Source organism: Podarcis pityusensis, assembly GCF_964106645.2.
Source record: "Podarcis pityusensis genome assembly, chromosome: 12".
Taxonomy (NCBI): Eukaryota; Metazoa; Chordata; class Lepidosauria; order Squamata; family Lacertidae; genus Podarcis; species Podarcis pityusensis.
Window position 1 is genome coordinate 58,746,154 of NC_138037.1, and position 21,846 is coordinate 58,767,999.

General features: G+C 41.5%; 1 protein-coding gene across 1 annotated transcript in view; it reads left to right on the plus strand.

The window, feature by feature from the left end:
- The window catches only part of CNTNAP2 (contactin associated protein 2), a 1,044,505-nt gene that overhangs the window by 962,130 nt on the left and 60,529 nt on the right, over positions 1-21,846 (plus strand). Inside the window, exons 16-18 of the mRNA XM_080975740.1 lie at positions 163-333; positions 17,731-17,949; positions 19,690-19,926. Of these exons, the coding sequence (XP_080831866.1) occupies positions 163-333; positions 17,731-17,949; positions 19,690-19,926 (627 nt within the window). The remainder of the gene's footprint in view (positions 1-162; positions 334-17,730; positions 17,950-19,689; positions 19,927-21,846) is intronic.

A 21,846-nucleotide genomic window follows, 5' to 3' on the forward strand; every position in this document is an offset into this window, starting at 1 on the left:
TAAAAAAACATAGGCACATGAAGAGTACTGTAGTCTATCTGGAATTTAAAACCCATCCCTTCTCAGCTCCATTTTTTATTTCTTCTGATTAGAAGTAACTCATAACTCAAAAAGAATGCTGGGACACCAATGCATGTTTCCTTGTTTCTTATGTCTCTACAGAGAATTATTGGAATGCAGCCTCATTCATTACTCCATCTTCATATCTCCACTTCTCCACCTTCCAAGGGGAAACTAGTGCTGACATTTCTTTCTACTTCAAAACATCAGCAGCTGATGGAGTGTTTCTTGAGAATCTGGGGAATACAGACTTCATCAAACTTGAGCTGAAATGTGAGTATTTTCACAGCATTAATGGGATGTTAGGCAAAGGTAAGGCATTGGGCATCTAGCATCTTCTGTAAAACTAGCCTGTCAATCCTACTTCTTTTCATAGTAGATGCATTGAAATTAATGGTCCCATGTTAGTCACTTCCATAAACTTCAATGAAGGTCCTCTGAACAGGGCTAGCAATGAACTCAACCCAATGTTGCAGAAGAGAAAGTGACTGAGTGTCCCTCATCTGCTCCAAAATGAGTTTTGTCTTAAATTTAATGGCTACAGTCCAACATGGAATGTTATGTGCTTAAACTTGAGTGCAGCTAATGAATCTTAACAGATTCCTTCACTTTTTAAATTACATTTATATCCCATCAAGGGGCTTGAGATATATGTTTCCCTTTCCTTCTTTAATCCACACAACAACCTATGAGGTAGGTTCAACCCATGAGAGGTGCCCTTGGGCCAATAACTGTACACTTCATAACTCAGTGGAAGGTTGAACCTGGGTCCGACATCTCTTCTTTTTTAAAAAATAATATTTATTACTTTTATAGATTACAAAAAGGAAAGAGAAAAACAGAAAAAAAGACAAAGGAGGAAAGCAAAAAGGAAAGAGAAAAAAAACACAATACAGTACAGTATATAAACAATGCAAAACACAACCTAAACTCAAAACTAAACACATTAAACTAAGCTAAACAAACCCCACTCCCTAACCCTAACCCTAAATAAAACAAAACAAAAACATACATCATCCCTTTTCCGTACTCTATCTTTCATTCCCTTGTTTCCTCGACCTCCTCTCACCTCCCTTTTTGTATTCCACTTCTATTAATTGTTTCAGCAAATCCTTTCCGTCTTTCTCCATTTTCTATCATATTGTAAATAACGTATTTTTTAACCTTATTTTCCATTAAAACTAAAATACTTATATATGCTTAACTCCTTATAACATTTCTGCTAAGCCCATAAAAAATCATTCCACCATTTTTCTATCACTCATTAGTTTTACCATATGTCTATATATAAACTTTAAATTTTCCAATCTTCTTCCACCATCTCCTCTCCCTGGTTTCGGATTCTGCCAGTCCTTTCCGTCAACTCCATAAAGTCCATCAACCTGGTGATCTTATGTCCGAGGCGCTTAACTCTTTTCCAAGTCCCTTCTGCAGATCTTCTTCATTTTCTTTAATGCTAAAGAGCAAATCTCGGGGAAACTCCAACCTGTCAATCCTTTTCTTCCTTCTGAACAGATCAGCCAAATTTCCATAGTTGAAGCTACAGTCCATAAAGTATTTCAGGGCATATTTCAAGATTCCTCCAAATCCAAAGGCCCCCAAAACTTCAATCTCCTCCAGGCCCGAGTCCATGTCCCAAAAGTCAGTTAATCCCTGCATAGAGGGATCTTTCCAACTTTCCTTCTTTAATCCAAGCCGGGATCCATTCCTCAAAGTCTGACTTTTCCTAGATTCAATCATGAAAGGCCTCAACTTATAGTCCTCAATTTGCTTCTGTAAAGCCACGGATCCCGCTTGTATTACTTTATGTTCAACAATAGCAGCTTTCTCCTTCTCCTCCTTCTCCTCCACCATTTGTACTGCCAAAATGGATTCCTGTACCAAGTCCTGAATTATTTCTGTGTTGGTGTTCGCTTTTTGACTCAAATTAGTCACTTTCTGTTCCAAATTATCAACTTTAAAAGTCATGTCATCCATCTTCTTGTGAAGCTGTCCCAGCGAACAGCTTATCTTACATAAAACAGTCACAATGGCCTCTCCTGTCAACATTTTTAAATGGTCCAAGGTCAGTCTCTGGTTCTCAGAATCCTTATCTGCAGCTGGAAATCCCCCAGTTACACTCCTGTAACAGTTTCAAAAGCTCCCTCTAGAGGGAAACAGTCTCCACTTGTATCAGTTCTTTCTTTTTTTAAAAAAAATGATATTTATTAGAGTTTCAGAAAAGATTACAGAAATAAGAAAAAGAAAGAAAAAAAGAAAAAATACAAAATACAAAAAAATAGAAACATTTAAAAACAAATCAGTCTTTCCATGTCTTGTCTTTCGTTTACTTGTTTCCCTGACCTCCTCACACCTCCCTTTTTTGTATTCCAGTTCAGTTAGTTAATTCAGCAAACCCTTTCCCTCTTTGTTTTTATCTTAATCCTTTAACTTAATATATCATAACTTTAGATTCTCACCTGTTAACAATCCATTTTTACATACTCCTTTGTAACATTGCAGCTAAAACCACTTAACTTCATTCCGACATCATTCTAACATTCATTAATTTTACAGTATTTCTGTAAATAGTCTTTAAATTTCTTCCAATCTTCTTCCACCAACTCTTCTCCCTGGTCTCGGATTCTGCCAGTCATTTCCGCCAGTTCCATGTAGTCCATCACCTTCATCTGCCATTCTTCCAGAGTGGGTAGATCTTGTGTCTTCCAGTACTTTGCAATAAGTATTCTTGCTGCTGTTGTAGCATACATAAAGAAAGTTCTATCCTTCTTTGGCACCAATTGGCCAACTATGCCCAGGAGAGGACTTCCGGGTTGGCGCCATCATTAATGGCGGATTCCCTCTGAGTCTCTGAGGGACCAGCTCCGCGGGATCGGGTCTGACCGCTGCGGCGAAGCGGGAGCCCTTTAAAAATCACAGGCGGGTGAAGCCTGTGAACGTGGGGACTTGGCGGGCACCTTTTGCGCCTCCCCAAATTGCGAAGGGACCCTTTTAAGGGCTCCGGAGCGAGACGGGGTGAGCGGCACGGTGCTGAGAGTCGACTGCTTCTTCCGCGGAGTGAAGCCGCATAGCCGTTATCGGAGAGCGCTGACTTTTTCCTGGGACAATTTGACTTTGAAAGCAACTACCCGTGAGTAGGATTAACTTGGATCTAAAGGGAAAAAATAAGTTAATTCGGCACTGAAGCGGGAAGGTATAAACAGGAAGTCTGCCTTCCTTTCTTGTAAATAGATCAAAGCAAAGAGACTGTAAGCGGAAACTCTGAAAGACGTTTGAAAAAAGATTTAAATCTCAACATCAGGAAAGCGATCTCCCCTCCGGATTGCAGGAGAGGAGGGGGGAAAGGTTTGAACTGTATTTATCTGCAAAAAAGGGGGGGAAAGGAAGCTAAAATCCACCGCCTAAAACCTGGGAATGGACTGCCCCGAGATAAGGAATGCCGCTCTGCGGAAAGCCTATCGGTAAGCAGAGGACTTTTGACAGCTAACTCTGCAAAAGAGATACAGTGTTTCTGAACTTCTTCTGGTTTTAAAGTAACTGATTAAGTGCAACTGAAACTGTTGTTTTTATGTGAATTGGGGGACTTATAAGGACTATTTTCTTTTTTAAAGTTGCAAGCTTTGGCTGTTACTGTGTCCCCCTAGAGGAGGCTTGACATTGCTACAATAACAACTGGGCTAGAGGAATTTTCCATTCCAAAACAAATTTCAGCCGTGGGATCGACCTTGGATTCTCATGAGAGTGTTATGGCAGATGGAAGAGGAAAGTTAGAGTCGATGCAGGAAAAAACTACTAGGTCTGGCAGACCCAATCGGACAGATACTGCGTTGCAGCGAAGGGCTTCAACATCTGGTCCTTCTGGACCATCTGGAACACCAGGGGCTGCACCTCCACAGGTTAAACCAAAAGTTATGTCATCCGAAGACGTTTTGGCACAGGCACTTGGAAAAATTAGTGAATCTTTGGAAAATTTAACTAAACAAGTAGCTGAAACAAATAAGCAAGTAGCTGAAGCATCAGTTAAAATTGACCAGAATACTACAAGCATCAATAATTTGGGACAGAAGGTGAATACCAACACAGAGTCTATTGAAAAATTACTACAGGAATCTGCTTCGACCCGAAAGATAGCTGAAGAAGCAAAAGATATAGCAACTGCTATTCAAGAGAAGATACCACCGGTATATAAGCAACTCGAGGACCACAGTTTGACATTGTCTATGATTGAATTGAAAGAGAAACAAAGAAATTTAAGAATCAGGGCTGTACCAGAACGTGAGAAAGACAATTTGGCTGATTTTCTTACGCAGGAATTCGCAGATTTCTGGCAACAGGATTTGGGGAAGGAAGAATTTAAGATAGTGAGTGCATTTAGACTTGGAAGAGGAGGAAGGAGGAACAAGGTGAGAGACTGCTTGATTACCCTTCGAACAAAAGAGGAGAGAGACAAAATCTTGAATCTGCATTACCAAAAGACTTTGGAAATTTACGACTCAAGTGTGGAGATATTTAAGGACATTCCAAAACACCTTTTGGACTTAAGGCTCAACTACGGAGATCTGGTTGCCCTGCTGAGAAGAAATAGAATCATCTTTAGGTGGGAATTCCCTCAAGGCCTGTCCTTTAAATATAAAGGAAGAAAGATAAAAATAAGATCAGCCAACGACAAAGATAGGTTTCTGAAGGACCACGGAGAAGATCTACAGAAAGAAGTGGAATCCGGAGAAGAGCCAAAAGCACTGGAAAAAGGAATACTAGATATAGCAAACTTATCTTTTGGATTGCATGGTCCAGAGAAAGCGACACCACTGACAGAACAAGAACAGACACTTGGCGCAGTTGGAGGTAAAGCAAAGTAACGCCATCATGGCTCTGCAACTGTTAAGTTGGAATTGTAATGGTTTGAATTCTCCTCGGAAGAGAAAAAGTGTTTTTCATTTACTAAAAAAGGAACAATTGGACTTGATTTGTCTACAAGAAACACATGTAACAAGGTTACACAGGAAACTATTGATTAATAAGAGATTGGGACAGGAGTTTATCTCATCTGACAAAGTTAAAAAAAAGAGGAGTTGTGATATATGCAAATGAGAGACTATCACCGAAATTTATTTTCAAAGATGACCAAGGAAGATTTCTGGCAATTGAAATTCAAGTTCAAGGAGAGAAATTTTTGATAGTAGGAATTTATGCACCGAATGAGGGGAAATCTGAATTCTTTAAAAAGTTGCATGAGACTTTATTGGAGTATTTGGATTACAATTTGATTTTGATGGGGGATATGAATGGAGTAGTATCTACAAACATGGATAAGGCACAAAGACAGGTAGTTACCAAGGATGGTAGACTACCGAAAACATTTTTCGAGATGACAGACAATTTTGACTTAGTGGACACTTGGAGAACAAAGAACCCCTTGGGAAGAGAGGGAACCTTCTTTTCTGAAGCTAAGATGACATGGACTAGAATTGACCAAATATGGGTAACTAGAGGAATGGCACCAAAGATAAAGAAAGTGGAAATCTGCCCAAAAACCTGCTCCGACCATAATGCGGTAAGGATGGAGTTGAAACTAACATCAACTGGCTCCTTCAGATGGAGGATGAATGACACCCTATTCAGAGATGAAGAAGTGTATAAAAAGGCCCAAAAAACCTTGAGAGACTATTTTGAAATAAATATGAATACTAATGTAGAAAAAAGAGTAATCTGGGACGCATGTAAAGCTGTCATGAGAGGGTTTCTGATACAACAGAATAAAGAAAAGAAGTCAAAATGAGAAGAAAGATAAAATTTTGGGGAAAATAAAAGAAAGTGAAAAGAAATTGAGAGCAAAACCAAAGTCGCAGGAGATTTTGAGAGAAATAAAGTTATATCAAGTACAATATATGGAAATGATGAATCAGGAAATAGAATGGAAAATTAAACAAATGGGACAAAAACATTTGAATCAGCTAACAAATGTGGGAAATTGCTGGCCTGGCAAATGAAAAAAAGACAAAAATTAAATCCTATTACAAATTTAGAAGTGGAAGGAAAGAATATACATAACCCAACTGAGATTAGAAACTGTTTCCAGAGGTATTTTAAACAACTATATACACAAGGGCCACAGAAAGAAATGGATATAGACCAATTTCTGAAGACAAATGGATTACAAAAAATATCCCAAGAAAGTAAATTAATGTTGAACTATAAAATATCTGAACAGGAAGTAGAAGGTGCCATTCAAAGCATGCAATTAGGCAAATCTCCAGGACCGGATGGGCTGACTTCTAGATATTATAGATCTTTGAAAGAGTGGCTATTACAACCTTTAAAGGAAGTCTGCAATGAAATATTGGAAGGGAAAAGGGCACCAGAGTCTTGGAAAGAGGCGTACATTACACTTATACCGAAGACAGAGACTGAAAAGACTCAGCTTAAGAACTACCGCCCCATATCGTTACTTAATGTGGATTATAAAATTTTTGCAGACATTTTGGCCAAGAGATTGAAAAAAAGTATTGATGGAACAGATTCATAAAGACCAAGCGGGCTTTCTCCCGGGAAGACACTTGTCCGATAATTTGAGGAATATAATTGATATTTTGGAAAAACTAGAAGTGAACATAAATACTAAAGCAGTTTTGATATTTGTGGACGCGGAGAAAGCTTTTGACAATATCTCTTGGAGTTTTATGAAGAAGAACCTACAAGGGATGGGGGTAGGCCAAGGTTTTGAAAACGGTATAAGTGCAATTTATTCAGAACAAAAGGCTAAACTAATTGTAAATAATGTGGTGACGGAAGAATTTAGGATAGAAAAAGGGACAAGACAAGGTTGCCCAATTTCCCCATTGCTTTTTATATCGGTCCTGGAGGTTCTGCTGAACATGATTAGAAGGGACCGGTTGGTTAAAGGTATACAGGTCGGAGCCAAACAGAACAAATTGAGAGCATTTGCAGATGACTTAGTATTGACGTTACAGGAGCCAGAATCTAGTACCAAAAGAGTTTTAGAACTGATTCAAGAATTTGGTCAGGTTGCAGGATTTAAGTTGAATAAGTTAAAGACCAAGGTTTTACAGAAAAATTTAACACCAATGGAAAGAGAGAGGTTTCAGAATGAGACAGGTTTAACAGTGGTTAAGAAAGTTAAATACATGGGGATTAACATGACAGCAAAAAATGGGAATTTATTTAAAGACAACTATGAAAAATGCTGGGCTGAAGTGAAAAAAGATTTAGAAATTTGGTCAAATTTGAAGCTTTCACTGCTGGGCCGTATTGCTGCGGTAAAAATGAATGTATTGCCTAGAATGTTGTTTTTGTTTCAAACACTGCAAATTGTGGACAAAATGGACTGTTTCAAGAGGTGGCAGAGAGATATTTCTAAATTTGTCTGGCAGGGCAAGAAGCCTAGAATAAAATTTAAAATATTAACAGATGCAAAGGAACAAGGTGGATTTGCCCTGCCAGACTTTAAACTTTACTATGAATCAGCAGCTTTTTGCTGGTTGAAAGAATGGTTGCTTCTTGAAAACACTGACATTTTGGATCTAGAAGGGTTCAACAATGTATTTGGATGGCATGCATATCTGTCGTATGATAAGGTCAAAGCACATAAAGCATTTAAAAATCACATTGTCAGGAAAGCATTATTTAATGTCTGGATAAGATACAAGGACTTATTGGAAAATAAAACTCCAAGGTGGCTGTCACCGATGGAAGCAAAAGCTCTGAAAAAGCTCAATATGGAGGCCAAATGGCCGAAATATTGGGAAATTTTGGAACAAGACGGAGATAGACTGAAATTGCAGAGTTTTGAGAAATTAAAAAACAAAGTGCGAGATTGGCTTCATTATTATCAGATAATGGAGGCATATAATTTGGATAAGAAAATTGGTTTCCAGGTGGAAAAATCAAAATTAGAAACAGAACTATTAGAACCCAAAACTAAGATTTTGTCAAAGATGTATAAATTGCTGTGGTCCATAACTGTTCCCAGTCAGCCATCATTATGTTATGTCCAACATCTTGTGCCCATTTAATCATAGCAGATTTCACCGTTTCATCCTGAGTATTCCATTTCAACAGCAAGTTATACATTTTTGACAAAATATTGGTTTTGGGCTCTAACAGTTCTGTTTCCAATTTTGATTTTTCCACCTGGAAGCCAATTTTCTTGTCCATTTTCAAGTAGATCCTTATATCTTATCCAGACATTAAACAATGCTTTCCTGACAATATGATTTTTAAATGCTTTATGTGCTTTGACCTTATCATACCATAAATATGCATGCCATCCAAATACATTATTAAAACCTTCTAAATCCAAAATGTCTGTGTTTTCAAGAAGCAGCCATTCTTTCAGGCAGCAAAAAGCTGCTGATTCATAATAAAGTTTAAGGTCTGGCAGGGCAAATCCACCTCTTTCCTTTGCATCCGTTAGTATTTTAAATTTTATTCTAGGCTTCTTGCCCTGCCAGACAAATCTAGAAATATCTCTCTGCCACTTCTTGAAGCAATCCATTTTGTCCAAAATTTACAATGTTTGAAATAGAAATAACATTCTAGGCAATACATTCATTTTTACCGCAGCAATCCGGCCCAGCAGTGAAAGCTTCAAATTTGACCAGATTTCTAAATCTTTTTTCACTTCAGTCCAGCATTTTCCATAATTGTCTTTAAATAAATTCCCATTTTTAGCTGTCATGTTAATCCCCAGGTATTTCACTTTCTTAACCACTGTTAAACCTGTCTCATTCTGAAACCTCTCTCTCAATCTCTGTTAAGTTTTTCTCTAAGACCTTTGTTTTTAACTTATTTAGTTTAAATCCTGCAACCTGACCAAATTCTTGAATCAGTTCCAAAACTCTTTTGGTACTAGATTCTGGCTCCCACTTGTATCAGTTCTTTCAGGCACAACTCATGCATTAAAAATAGTTTCAATTTTCAGTTACTTTTCCTCTTTTTTAAACGCAGAGGAGGACAATGAAACAGTATCTTACTCTTATTTAGCTAGCTGTCAAATCCGTTCTGTCAATGCACTCTCTCCAAACGTCATCTGGCAGCCCGTTCCCAGGTTCGGAGCAGTGGTAATTTGATTTTTCACTCTCTCCTGCAGGTTCACTAGGTCCAAAATTTCCCCCTCTTCTCCTGCTTCCAAGGGGGGTTTTGTATTTTAAACCGATGGAAATTTAATCCTTTGCCAAAAGCTTTCAAAGACTTTAACTTGTAACGTCTTTGCTTCAGTCTATTTACAAAAACGGAAGGCGGACTTCCTGTTTATGACCTTCCCGCTTCAGTGCCAAATTAAGGTATTTAAAAGTCCAATTTTCTGTTCTACTCACGGGTAGTTGTTTAAAATCCAATTGTCCACAGGAAAAAGTCAGTGCTCTCCGGCAACAGCAATGCGGCTTCACTCCGTGAAAGAAGCAGTCGATTCAAAGCACCGCACCACTCACCCCACGTCGCTCCGGATCCCCAAAACAGGGTTTCCCCGCGAGTAGGGGAGGCGCAAAAGGTGCCAGCCGAATCCCAGGTTCACAAGCTTCTCCCGCTTGTGATTTCAATGGGCCACACCTTCACCGTGGCGTTCAGACCCTGCTTTTCACGGAGCAAGTTCCTCCCGAACGGAGGAGCTCCGCCATTGCTGGAGGCGCCAACCTGGAAGTCCTCTGGGGTCAATCCTACTTCTTTTCATAGTAGATGCATTGAAATTAATGGTCCCATGTTAGTCACTTCCATAAACTTCAGTGAAGGTCCTCTGAACAGGGCTAGCAATGAACTCAACCCAATGTTGCAGAAGAGAAAGTGACTGAGTGTCCCTCATCTGCTCCAAAATGAGTTTTGTCTTAAATTTAATGGCTACAGTCCAACATGGAATGTTATGTGCTTAAACTTGAGTGCAGCTGCTTCTAGCTATACAGGCTTTAAAGTTATATATAGGTCAAGATTAAGGATTAGGGTTAAAAAAGTTAAAGGAAATGGAAATTTGGCTTTTAAGAGGTAAAAATTTAATGTTATATTATATTAAGATTAAGGATTGGGATTAAAAAAGAGAGAAAGAAACTGCTGGACAAACAAATTGAACTGGAATACAAAAGAGGGAGGTACGAGGAGGTCCAGAAAATAAGTAAATTTAAAAAATGGTGACGAAAAAAATTAAAAAAATAAACTTGAGTGCAGCTAATGAATCTTAACAGATTCCTTCACTTTTTAAATTACATTTATATCCCATCAAGGGGCTTGAGATATATGTTTCCCTTTCCTTCTTTAATCCACACAACAACCTATGAGGTAGGTTCAACCCATGAGAGGTGCCCTTGGGCCAATAACTGTACACTTCATAACTCAGTGGAAGGTTGAACCTGGGTCCAACATCTCAGTTCCTGCTTGACACCCCAGTGTTTTAGGGCAAACTAAATTTCAGAATTAGCAAGCAAGCCTGATGTGGGTTGGGGAGGCCTCCTTTGTTTGGGTGGGTTGCAGCCTAAGTTAGGGTCCCCCCCATTTTTAGTCAGTTTCCTACTTGCCCCTACATGCCTCTGTAACTGTTGTCATAACATAATGTCAGTGGCTAGAACACCACTGGTATTTCTCTCAAACTCCTGCTAAAGGGGGGTGGGGGTGATATCTGTAAACTGTCTGGAGACTATGATAATCCTCATATTAATCCCTGCTAGTCCAAGCAACCAATCTCAGGGTCTAGTAGTAACTGGGAACATAGTCACATAACAACACAACACAACTCCATTGCACTCAATCCTCAATGCAGCTTTCCTTCATTACTTTTGTCCATATTTCTAGGAGAGCACTATGTTGCTAAACCTGCAATGGGGAGCGTTTGCTTTCTGAATATGGTTTAGGGCAGGGTTGGCCAACTCCCAAGAGACTGTGATCTACTCACAAAAGTAAAAATTGGCAGTGATCTACCCGCTACAGATCGCTGGGGAAACAAACGGCCTCACTGAGTAAACTCCGTCTTCCGCTCTGCAGATTGTGCAACAATGGGGGCGAGGGGCCGCATTCTATTTTACCAACGCTAAGGAAAGGGACACAGTGATCAACCGCAATCTGCCAACACCTACCAGGGTCTACCAGTAGATCGTGATGTGGAAGGCATTGAGGCATCGCTCCTGACTGCTGGAAGTTGCCCACGACTCACTTCCATAAAGCAGCATGCTCAACATGCAAGGCTGGTAGACCTTCATCTTGGTATTGGACATCACATTCTCCAGATCCTTTTGGAGAAGCAAGCCATTGCCGTAGCTGCCTGGTCAAAATGCTTGTCCAGCTCAGCACTGATAGAGAGGTTGCTGGTTATGGTGGATCCTAGGGAGACAAACCACCACAAGTGTGTGGTCACCGTTGCTGATGCATGGAGGGCTCACAATGTTCTGACTCAAGACGTTGGTCATCATCAGGCTGGTGGTGAGGCCAAACCTCCTGCAGGCTTGGCTAAAACGGTTGATGAGTCTCTGTAGAGCTTCCTTGGAGTGTGCAGTCACGGCTGTGTCATCTGCAAATGACATCTGTCAGAGAAGTCTTGGCGTGGAGACGTGTCAGGTTGATCAGACCCCTGTTGCTCCTTGTACATACCATCTTCAGTCAAGCTGGAAGCATATGAGAGCAACAAGGAGAAGAATGTGCCAAAGAGGGTTGGGGCAAGAACACAGCCCTATTTCACACCATTTTTGATAGGGAAGGCATCTGAGAATAAGCTGTCCTATTGGAAGGTGCCCAAGACTTCTGTTGACAGAGAGATCAAGTGACCTGCATGCATATACAAACCAGCTCCAGGAGTCATGAGTATGTTGCTTCACATGGTGAGTGGATTACTTCTGCTTGGAAGTGTGATTGCTCATTGAAGATGAAGAAGTTGTGCCCACTGATGAGCTCTAGAGCGGCATCTCCTAGATTAAGAAAAGTTTTCTTGGCAGAAGTCAAAGGGATAAACTTGCAGTTTCAGACAAAGAGTTTCCTTCCTGATGAGGCTCTTTCATTTTGTGTATATATTATAAGGTTCATGTATGTGGACAGGCAGAACACGTTAATATATTAGAGCAAAATTTGGTGGAATTTCAGTTTTGGGGATTTATTTTACAGATGATGCCCTCTGTGAAAATATATCTATGAAAATAAGTTGCTTGGGTAGTAGGAACCAAGTTGTGGGCCCGCCTCCCGAACTGATCCCTGGCAGGAAATCTTAATAAAGATCTATGTAATGCCCCAACAATGCTCCTTAACTGGGAAGCCCTTTCAGCTAAGATGGTGTTGATTTTATTTTGTAGCCCTTCCAGGCATCTGCTTGTGTGGCAAAGTACAATTTCGAGAACCTAAACCTGTGGCCCTCTAGGTGTGGTTGGACTGCAACTCTTCTCATCCCTGACCAGTGACCATGCTTGCTGGGGCTGATGGGAGTTGGAGTTCTCAAGGGCCACGTGCTCCCCAGTCCCCACCCCCCTCATTCCCTGCTTGGAGGATACTGTGGTTCATGAGAGCTCAGAGAATACATCCCTGGCTAACATTCCCTATAGAGATGAATGTGAATGGAATGCCTCTTTCGAGGTAAGATCTAAGTTGCGTAGCTTTCCCAACTGACTTTCCAATTTTTTTATTGCCTAATCCAGCAGCTGATCATTTAGTTGGTAGATGCGATAAATATTTCTTTTTTTAAAAAAATAATATTTATTAAAATTTCAAAAGAAAAAGATTACATTAATAAGAAAATTAACAATAAAAAGGAAAAATACAAAATACAAAAAAAAAAAAACCAGTTAAAAACAATTCCATCTTTTCATCACTTCTCTTACATTTACTTGTTTCCCGGACCTCCTCATACCTCCCTCTTTTGTATTCCAATTCAATTTGTTGGTCCAGCAATTCCTTTCCCTCCTTTTTAATCCTGATCTTTAATCTTGATATATTATAACATTAAAATTTTTATGTATTAAAAACCAATTTTTCCATATTCTTTTATACCATTACAGCTAGAAACCGCTTAACTTCAATCCGTCATCATTCTAACATTCATTAATTTTACAATATTTCTGTAAATAGTCTTTAAATTTCTTCCAATCTTCTTCCACCGACTCCTCTCCCTGGTCTCGGATTCTGCCAGTCATTTCTGCCAATTCCATGTAGTCCATCATCTTCATCTGCCATTCTTCCAAAGTGGGTAGATCTTGTGTCTTCCAATACTTTGCAATGAGTATTCTTGCTGCTGTTGTAGCATAGGTAGATGCAATAAATATTTCTTTGTGTAAACACACTTTCTTGAATATCAGTATGAATACACACACACACACACACACAAAAATCTACTTTTTATAGTTTCATGGAAAGGTTAAACAGAGGTTGTGTTAGTTCAGAGCAAATAACATTCATAAAACTTTCCAGAGGCAATAAAGAGTTTGGTCTAAGAGAAAAATCAATAGTAAAGAGTTGATAACACCACTGGTATTTATAAAAATAAGTTTACAGTTCTCTGCCTTGGAGAATAATAACATGAGAAGCAATATATCCCACACAATGAAGATTCACGTTTTATATGATCAGATTTGATAGGCCTCTGGAAAGCATTTGATAAAGCCTCTAGAATATTGTAATAATGCACACATGTTTTTCTGTGGACAGCCTTTTCTCTTGAGCATCATTCTTGAGTCCCTTGCTGCATATTCATATCCTGTTTGTAAGAATCCAACATATACATTAGATATTAAAGATATGAAGAAAATATGATTGCTCACTCTCTGGAGCCAACAGGAGAGTAGAACAGGGCCTGACTAAATGTGAGCCCCACCTGTGGAACTGGACAGGATATTTTATGTGAAATAGAAAAGCAAGTTTTATTTGATCTTTTCAGCCACTGAACAGTGGGAATCCAACACAGCCTGGTTGCTGAGGCTGCAGACCTATAAATGGGAGAAAGCTCTATTCTGAAGAGACATGGACGGGATTGCATTGCGAAAGTGTTGAATGCTCAGTACTCATGGCTTCTTAGGCCATATTTTGACAAGCTGGCTTTTGCAGTGCGCACAATGTGGCTGCTGCAGCTGCTCTGCTATGGAGCTCTTCACAGGGAATGAAGCAGTTAATAACATGGGAAGGAAAGGGCATCCGACATGAACTTGAAATCAGTACTTAGAATAAGGCGTTAATTTTTAGTTGTTGGTTTTTGATTTCCAAATCCCCACTACTCTCCTGTTTTCAGTTATTTTCTCTACTGCTCATTTTTGGCATCTGCAGCAGCCAATCGGGGTGCCTTTTCTCCCACAACATGCCTATATAAGCTGAGTCTAAAAGGAGAAATCAGAAGCTCCCAACCTTTCTTTTCTTTTTACAATATTTCACGCAGGGGGGGACAGAGGGGCATCTCTCCCTGCTCACTCACTCACCAACCACCCACCACCCCCCGCACAGCTCACTCAGAGAGAGATTGCATAGCTAGAGGAGCCTTAGAAAAAAGTTCTCATCTGTGCCAATGGGGGCCTCTTTTCTGAGGCTCCTAGCCTTGCAATTGAGGTGAGAGAGTAAAGAAATCAGCCCCCTTCCTGTCTGCTGCCTACCCTGCCAGTAAGAGGTGCACTTCCCCATACCTTTAATTGCTGAATAACTAATTAAAGATACATGGTTTGGATTACTGTGGTCCACTCTACTTGGGGCTGCCTTTCAAAAGTGCTCAGAAACTTCAACTTGAGCTTTTTTAAAAGCTTGCCTGTGCCCGGGAAATCCCAGGCGTATGGCACCCCTAGGCTCCAAGAGCTTCAGCCAGATTGCTGACAGGGCTAGTTATAGGGAGCAGGTGACTCTTTTGTTAGAACAAGCGTTGCGTGGCTGATTGCAGCCTCTGGGAGCTTCGAAACAGGGCTGGTTGCCTTGCTGGAGGAGAAGGCACAGCAACATGAGGCCTGCCCATCCATGTTTCAAGCCACTGGGGGAAATGAGGGGGGGTTTGCTAGAGCAGAGTGGTCTATCCTGGGACAGAGATGTGGGAGGAGCTTCTAGAGAGAAGGAATATCACCCATTGCAGGAGACAACCCCCTGGAGGAATGTCACACACAGAAGCAGGACTGTCAGGAGACATGCTGTGTCACTGGAGCTGCAAAATTGATTCCATGCTCTCACTTTGGACGCCAAGGAGCCAGGACAGCAGTTGCAGACCTCAGAATACACTAAGGTGGCTGTGGAAGTTACAATGCACAGAACAATTCCTATGTATTGATGGTAGGTGACCTTTGATAATCTTGGTTGCCCTTCTCAGCACACGTTCCACCTTGTCAACATCCTTCTAAAACTGTGGTGCCCAGAACTGGACACAGTATTCCAAGTGTGGTCTGACTAAGACAGAATAGAGTGGGACTATGACTTCCCTTGATCTGGATCTGGGCACTATGCTTCTATTGATGCAACCTAGAAGAGCATTAGCCTTTTTTGCTGCTGCATCACATTGTTGGCTCATGTTAAGCTTGTGGTCCACCAAGACCCCCTAGATCCTTTTCACAGGTGTCCCTCATCTTATATTTGTGCATCTGGTTTCCCTGCTTAAGTGCAGAACCTGACATTTTTCCCTGCTGAAATTCATTTTGTTGGTTTGGGCCCAGTTCTCCAATCCGTTAAGGTCATCTTAAATCCTGGATCCATATTCTGTGGCATTAGCTACCCCTCTCAGTATGGTGTCATCTGCAAATTGGATGAGCATCCCCTCAATTCCTTCATGCAAGTCGTTTATAAGGATGCTGAACAGCAACAGGCCCAGGACAGAACTCTGTGGCACCTCACTTATCACGTTTTCCATGAGGAACCATTAACAAGTACTCTTTGGGTTCGGTCAGTCAAGCAGCTACAAATCCACCTAGCAGTTACCTCGTTCACCCCACATTTTACCAGCTTCTTCGCAAGAATATCACGGGGGACTTTGTCAAAAGCCTTACTGAAATCAAGATACACTATGTCCACAGCATCCCCCAATCCACCAAACTTGGAAGTCCATCAAAAAAAGAAATGAGGTTCATTTGGCATGACTGTTAAATCTTTTATATTTATATATAATTTTAATTTTATAAATGTTTAATTGGTTTTAATGATTCAACCTCTGTGTTCTTAGCTGTTCCAATTTTATCTGTAAACGGAAAGCCAGGGTAAAAAATAAATATGCAATGATAACAATACCTAGCTGGATGCTAATTTATGCAAACACCTAGGACTCTGCTATATTAGTCAAGAAATAGTATTTTGTGTGCGTTATAAACACGTAACACCAGATGGCACTAGAGAGCAAATAAATTCTAAGTGATTTTCTATAGGTTTTCCCCCCTTTTGTTTAATCTTTGATTTGTTTATAGTGTTTTTTAATCTCTGACTTATTTATAGCATTTTTTCCACCCCTATCTTCACCTTTAAACCTATTTTGGTTTTACAGATCTTCATTGCACATTGCTTCCTCGCACAAGGTTACATCTGTAACACCCCAGAGGACAGGATCACACTTCAAAACGACCTTGACAGATTAGAGAACTGGGCCAAAACAAACAAGATGAATTTTAACAGGGAGAAATGTAAAGTATTGCACTTGGGCAAAAAAAATGAGAGGCACAAATACAAGATGGGGGACACCTGGCTTGAGAGCAGTACATGTGAAAAGGATCTAGGAGTCTTGGTTGACCACAAACTTGACATGAGCCAACAGTGTGACGCGGCAGCTAAAAAAGCCAATGCAATTCTGGGCTGCATCAATAGGAGTATAGCATCTAGATCAAGGGAAGTAATAGTGCCACTGTATTCTGCTCTGGTCAGACCTCACCTGGAGTACTGTGTCCAGTTCTGGGCACCACAGTTCAAGAAGGACACTGACAAACTGGAACGTGTCCAGAGGAGGGCAACCAAAATGGTCAAAGGCCTGGAAACGATGCCTTATGAGGAAGGGCTAAGGGAGCTGGGCATGTTTAGCCTGGAGAAGAGGAGGTTAAGGGGTGATATGATAGCCATGTTCAAATATATAAAAGGATGTCACATAGAGGAGGGAGAAAGGTTGTTTTCTGCTGCTCCAGAGAAGCGGACACGGAGCAATGGATCCAAACTACAAGAAAGAAGATTCCACCTAAACATTAGGAAGAACTTCCTGACAGTAAGAGCTGTTCGACAGTGGAATTGGCTGCCAAGGAGTGTGGTGGAGTCTCCTTCTTTGGAGGTCTTTAAGCAGAGGCTTGACAACCATATGTCAGGAGTGCTCTGATGGTGTTTCCTGCTTGGCAGGGGGTTGGACTCGATGGCCCTTGTGGTCTCTTCCAACTCTATGATTCTATGATTCTATTCTATGATCTTCCTCCTTCATTACTTTGTTCTCTCTGTCTTTGAATGTAGCTTGCATCTAGGAGACCCTTTGGCTCTCCCATCATCTCTAGCCATTGGCCATGCTTGCTAGGGTGGATTCCTGAGGCAGTTCAGCCCCCTCTGAAGGGCCCAAAGGTCCCCCTTCTGATTTATAAGACCACTCCATGGTCTTTAAAAAGTGTTTTCTTTATTCTAATTTAGAATTAAATCTCTATTGCAACTTAAATATAACAGTTAATTGTAAAGTATAGTTTCCATGTTGGTTTCAATAGCATTCATGTAAAGCAGAATTTCTTTCTTCCCCTCGCCCCCCCAACCCCAAACCAAACACCATTATCGTTTTCTCATCAGCTGCAACAGATGTCTCCTTTTCGTTTGACGTTGGAAATGGCCCTGTGGAGATCCATGTGAGGTCGCCTAGTCCACTCAATGATGACCAGTGGCATTGGGTCACTGCGGAGCGGAATGTCAAGGAGGCCAGCCTGCAGGTGGACCAGCTCCCCAAAGAGACCCGGAAGGCCCCCACGGAAGGACACACCCGCCTGGAGCTCTACAGCCAGCTCTATGTTGGTAAGTGGGTGCTCTGGGCGGCTGAGCTACCAAAGGACTGTTTAGATTAATTTGCTTTTTTTGGTAATCTACTATGAAAAGTCTTAAGAACATCTTACGTTGTTTTTTTTAAAAAAAGCCAAAGACCAGAATGACAGTGTTTTCCACCACATGCCTTGGGGCCTTGATGTTGTGAGACAGCCCAATGGTTGCCACAGAGGTCAGACGCCTTGGCCTGAATCTCCAAGACCACCTCCATCAGCTCACTGAGTGGTGGGATGGGCTGAACATCAGCAGCATTTAGTTCTGTCTCTCAGCTTCAACTCTGGAAATAAACCTTCAAATCCAGTCCCAGATTGGACTGTAGTCCTGATGAGAGAGATTGCATTTTTATGGGCAATGGCAACGCACACACACACACACACACACACACACCCTCCAGTCTGCGCTGGTGCTGCATCCAGAACTCTGGGGTGCCGAGAATGAAGGGGGTCGCCTGGTAAATGGGTGCACTGAATGGACGAAGAGGCTGGGGGTTGCAGTGGCAGTTGCTTATAGGAAGCAGGAAAATAAGGAAGGGCTGGTTAAGGTATTAGTTGGTAATGTTGGTAAATGAGTGTTTTAAATTTATCTTTAATTGATTTATTGAGCCAAATTGATTTACTTGGCCTAATTTCCAGATGTTCAAAGATGATGCATGCTTTGTTCCCACTTAACAAAAGAAAGGCTCTTAGGGCCTGCAAAACTGTGAAGCTGGAACATTTTGAAAGACAATGGGGAAACCGAACTCCCTGTTTCCTCATATTAGAGTTGTATCTTGTATTTGCATCTTCTTTTATTGTCTGAAAATTGTTTCTTTTTTACATTTTATCCATTTTGTTCAATAAAGGTTTGAAGGTTTAATATTACCAAAACACTTTAATAACCATTGACAGTAGCAGCCTGAGCTCAGGACTACAGTGGTACCTCAGGTTACATACGCTTCAGGTTACAGACTCCGCTAACCCAGAAATAGTGCTTCAGGTTAAGAACTTTGCTTCAGGATGAGAACAGAAATCGTGCTCCGGCGGCATGGCAGCAGCAGGAGGCCCCATTAGCTAAAGTGGTGCTTCAGGTTAAGAACAGTTTCAGGTTAAGTACAGACCTCCGGAATGAATTAAGTACTTAACCTGAGGTACCACTGTATTTGGATTACTAGTAGCCATATAACTGGGGGTAAAAAAACAGTGCCACTCCTATCACAGGAAGCTTGAAATTGGTTTGGCTAAGTCTCTGTTAGGGCTGGACTCTAAATTCATTTGCACAAGAATGGCGCTTATCTTAATTGCATGTCTCCTACCTTCAGAATGATTAGCAGTAAAGAGCAATTGATCGTAATGTTGACTGGTTCAGGAGATAGTTGTAACTCATTCTGGGCATCCACTTGCTTAGGAAGCTGTCAGTGCTGGGAGTCAGTGTGCCTTCCCATGCTTACAACCAGTTTCACAGAAGGGCTCCTTGTGAATGAATGTAAGGGGGCCAGACCTCGTTTCCCTTAGCCCCAACCCCACTCCCACAACCCAGTTTCCAGGCAAGGCCTTCTGGTAGAGTCGCCAGTCCCTCCACACACCTCTCTCCTCAGAGGTCTGCCCATGGGGGGGGGGACCTGTGGAAACAATCCCTGGCTCTTCTCTTTTAGACCCTCCTGTGCAATATGTGAAAGCGGTTATTTGTCATCTAGAAGGAGCATCTTTCGACTGAGCACTTTCCATTCTTGCCCAGGTGCCGCAGGAGGACAGAAGGGGTTTCTGGGCTGCATTCGCTCTTTAAGAATGAACGGCTTGACTCTGGATTTAGAAGAGAGAGCCAAAGTCACCCCTGGTGTGAAACCTGGGTGCTCAGGACATTGCACCAGCTTTGGGATGTACTGCAAGAATGGTGGCAAATGTGTTGAAAAATACCATGGCTACTCCTGTGATTGCTCTGGGACAGCATACGACGGTCCATACTGCAAAAAAGGTAACATTTTACATAGGATCATGGCACCATTTCTGAGTGTAGCACATGGACATTGTGGATCATAGTTTGTTAGACAAAAAATACCTCCCCATCACAGACTGGAGCCAGCTGAATGTGTACAAGCCGGAAGGGGCATAGAGCAGGTTTCTCCAGATGTCTGGATTCATACATATGCGCCAACTTACAGGGCAGATGGGGGGGTGTCCTTAGCACATGCTAAGCATCCCGAGAGCTGGCTTCTCCTCCCTTCTGCAGCTCCTGTCGATCTTGCGCCCAGCAGCCGGCCATGAAAGCCGTGACTCTGCGCTTGGCCCCCTGAATATTGAGCCAATTAATGATGCAGGGCCCCCAGAGAGCTCAGCCCCCCTCCAGTGGTGCCCCTGGATTCATCTATACCTTCCAGCAGTGCTAGGGGAGAATCAAGAACTTGCGGAGAGATGTGCGGGGCATCAAGTGAGCAGCAGAGGAGGCAGGAGAGAGGGCGGAGGAGGTGGGAGTGGGAGGCAGAGGCGGGCAGGATGCTGCTCTCGGGGCGCTGTGAGAATGCACCTTCAGTTGTTGGACTATTGATGTGTCTTGCTCTAAAGGATGGTAAATAATTGCAGTAACAACCAAGTTGTTACGACATTTTCTTTTTTCTCAGTAAAATAATGCAGGGAAGCTCCCCTCCACTTCCTACTCATCTCCCTGCCTAGTCTAGTCAGAAACTCATAGCAGAGGTCTAGCTGACAAATAAAAAGAAAAGAAAATGAGAGAAAAAAGAAAGAAACAGAGGAGGAAGGATCACATGCATTATTAGCCTAATAAAGGGTAAAGTGTATTATACTAATTCGGTCCTTATCTTCTAATGCTGTGTCCTCATGTGCTCCTCCATAGTCTCTCCAAGACTATTTCTGCATGTGCATGAGGAATAATGTTTTAGGTCTAAACAATTGTATTCACTCATTGGGCTGCAATGTGACTTCTCATTATTAGCATGTCCCCATTTATGTCTTTCTGCCACATTACATACGTTTATTTATAAAACTGAGAGCTTGGTAACCTTGACTAGACGCAAAATAGTACAGAGCAATTCCCTCCCTCTCTTCCTCTCCCAGCCCTATGGGGGATAGAATAGCAGCTGCTACACTCCCTTATAGTGTAGTTTTTCTACGCTGTGTAAAAGTGAGAAATATGCTGATATTGTGTTTCCAAAGATCTGAATTTGTTGCATGGTTTGATGCCCAAAATAAGTACAGCAGGCTGGACAAAAATGACTTTGTCAGATTCAATTTGTCAAAACTGATTGCTGCAATCTAAAAATTAGTTTTAGAAGTGGGGCCTTTTAGCGAGGTCAAACTGTAGAGAGGCACTTTCAGAGATTATGAGAAAGTGAGAACCCTAAAGAAGGGAGAGCAATAATTTGTGGATAATTTAAGAAAACAGAGAGGAGCAGACCCCTCAAAAGTTCTTCTCACTCACAGGGAAATGTTGGAGCACCTGCTTCCTAAGGGACCCTGTGGCACATCTTGGAGATGACTCTGAGCGGACTAGAACATATAAAGCAAAAGTGCTGAGATCTGATTTGCAAAGCAGACTAGGGGCCCGTTCAGACCAGACTTGAGACAGGGCAGTCATGTGTCCTAAATTTAGAGAGGACCATCCTCTGTTTTAAGCACTGTCCAGTCCAGTTCAGTTTAAAAAGAAGGAAGTCCAAGAAGGGGGAGCAGGGCTCTTGAAATTGTCCATCAATAGTCCCCACCTGGGCAGCAGACACAGGTCACCTGGTCAGAGTCTTCCCCACTATGGCGAGCTACATGAGATTTCTTTAAACTATAGCAATTGTTTCTAAATTTGAATCTACACATATTAATTAGGGTGTGCAAATGTTGTGCATGTCGTTGTCCTCTCTTTTGGCAAAGCATTCCTATTTTTGAGGGG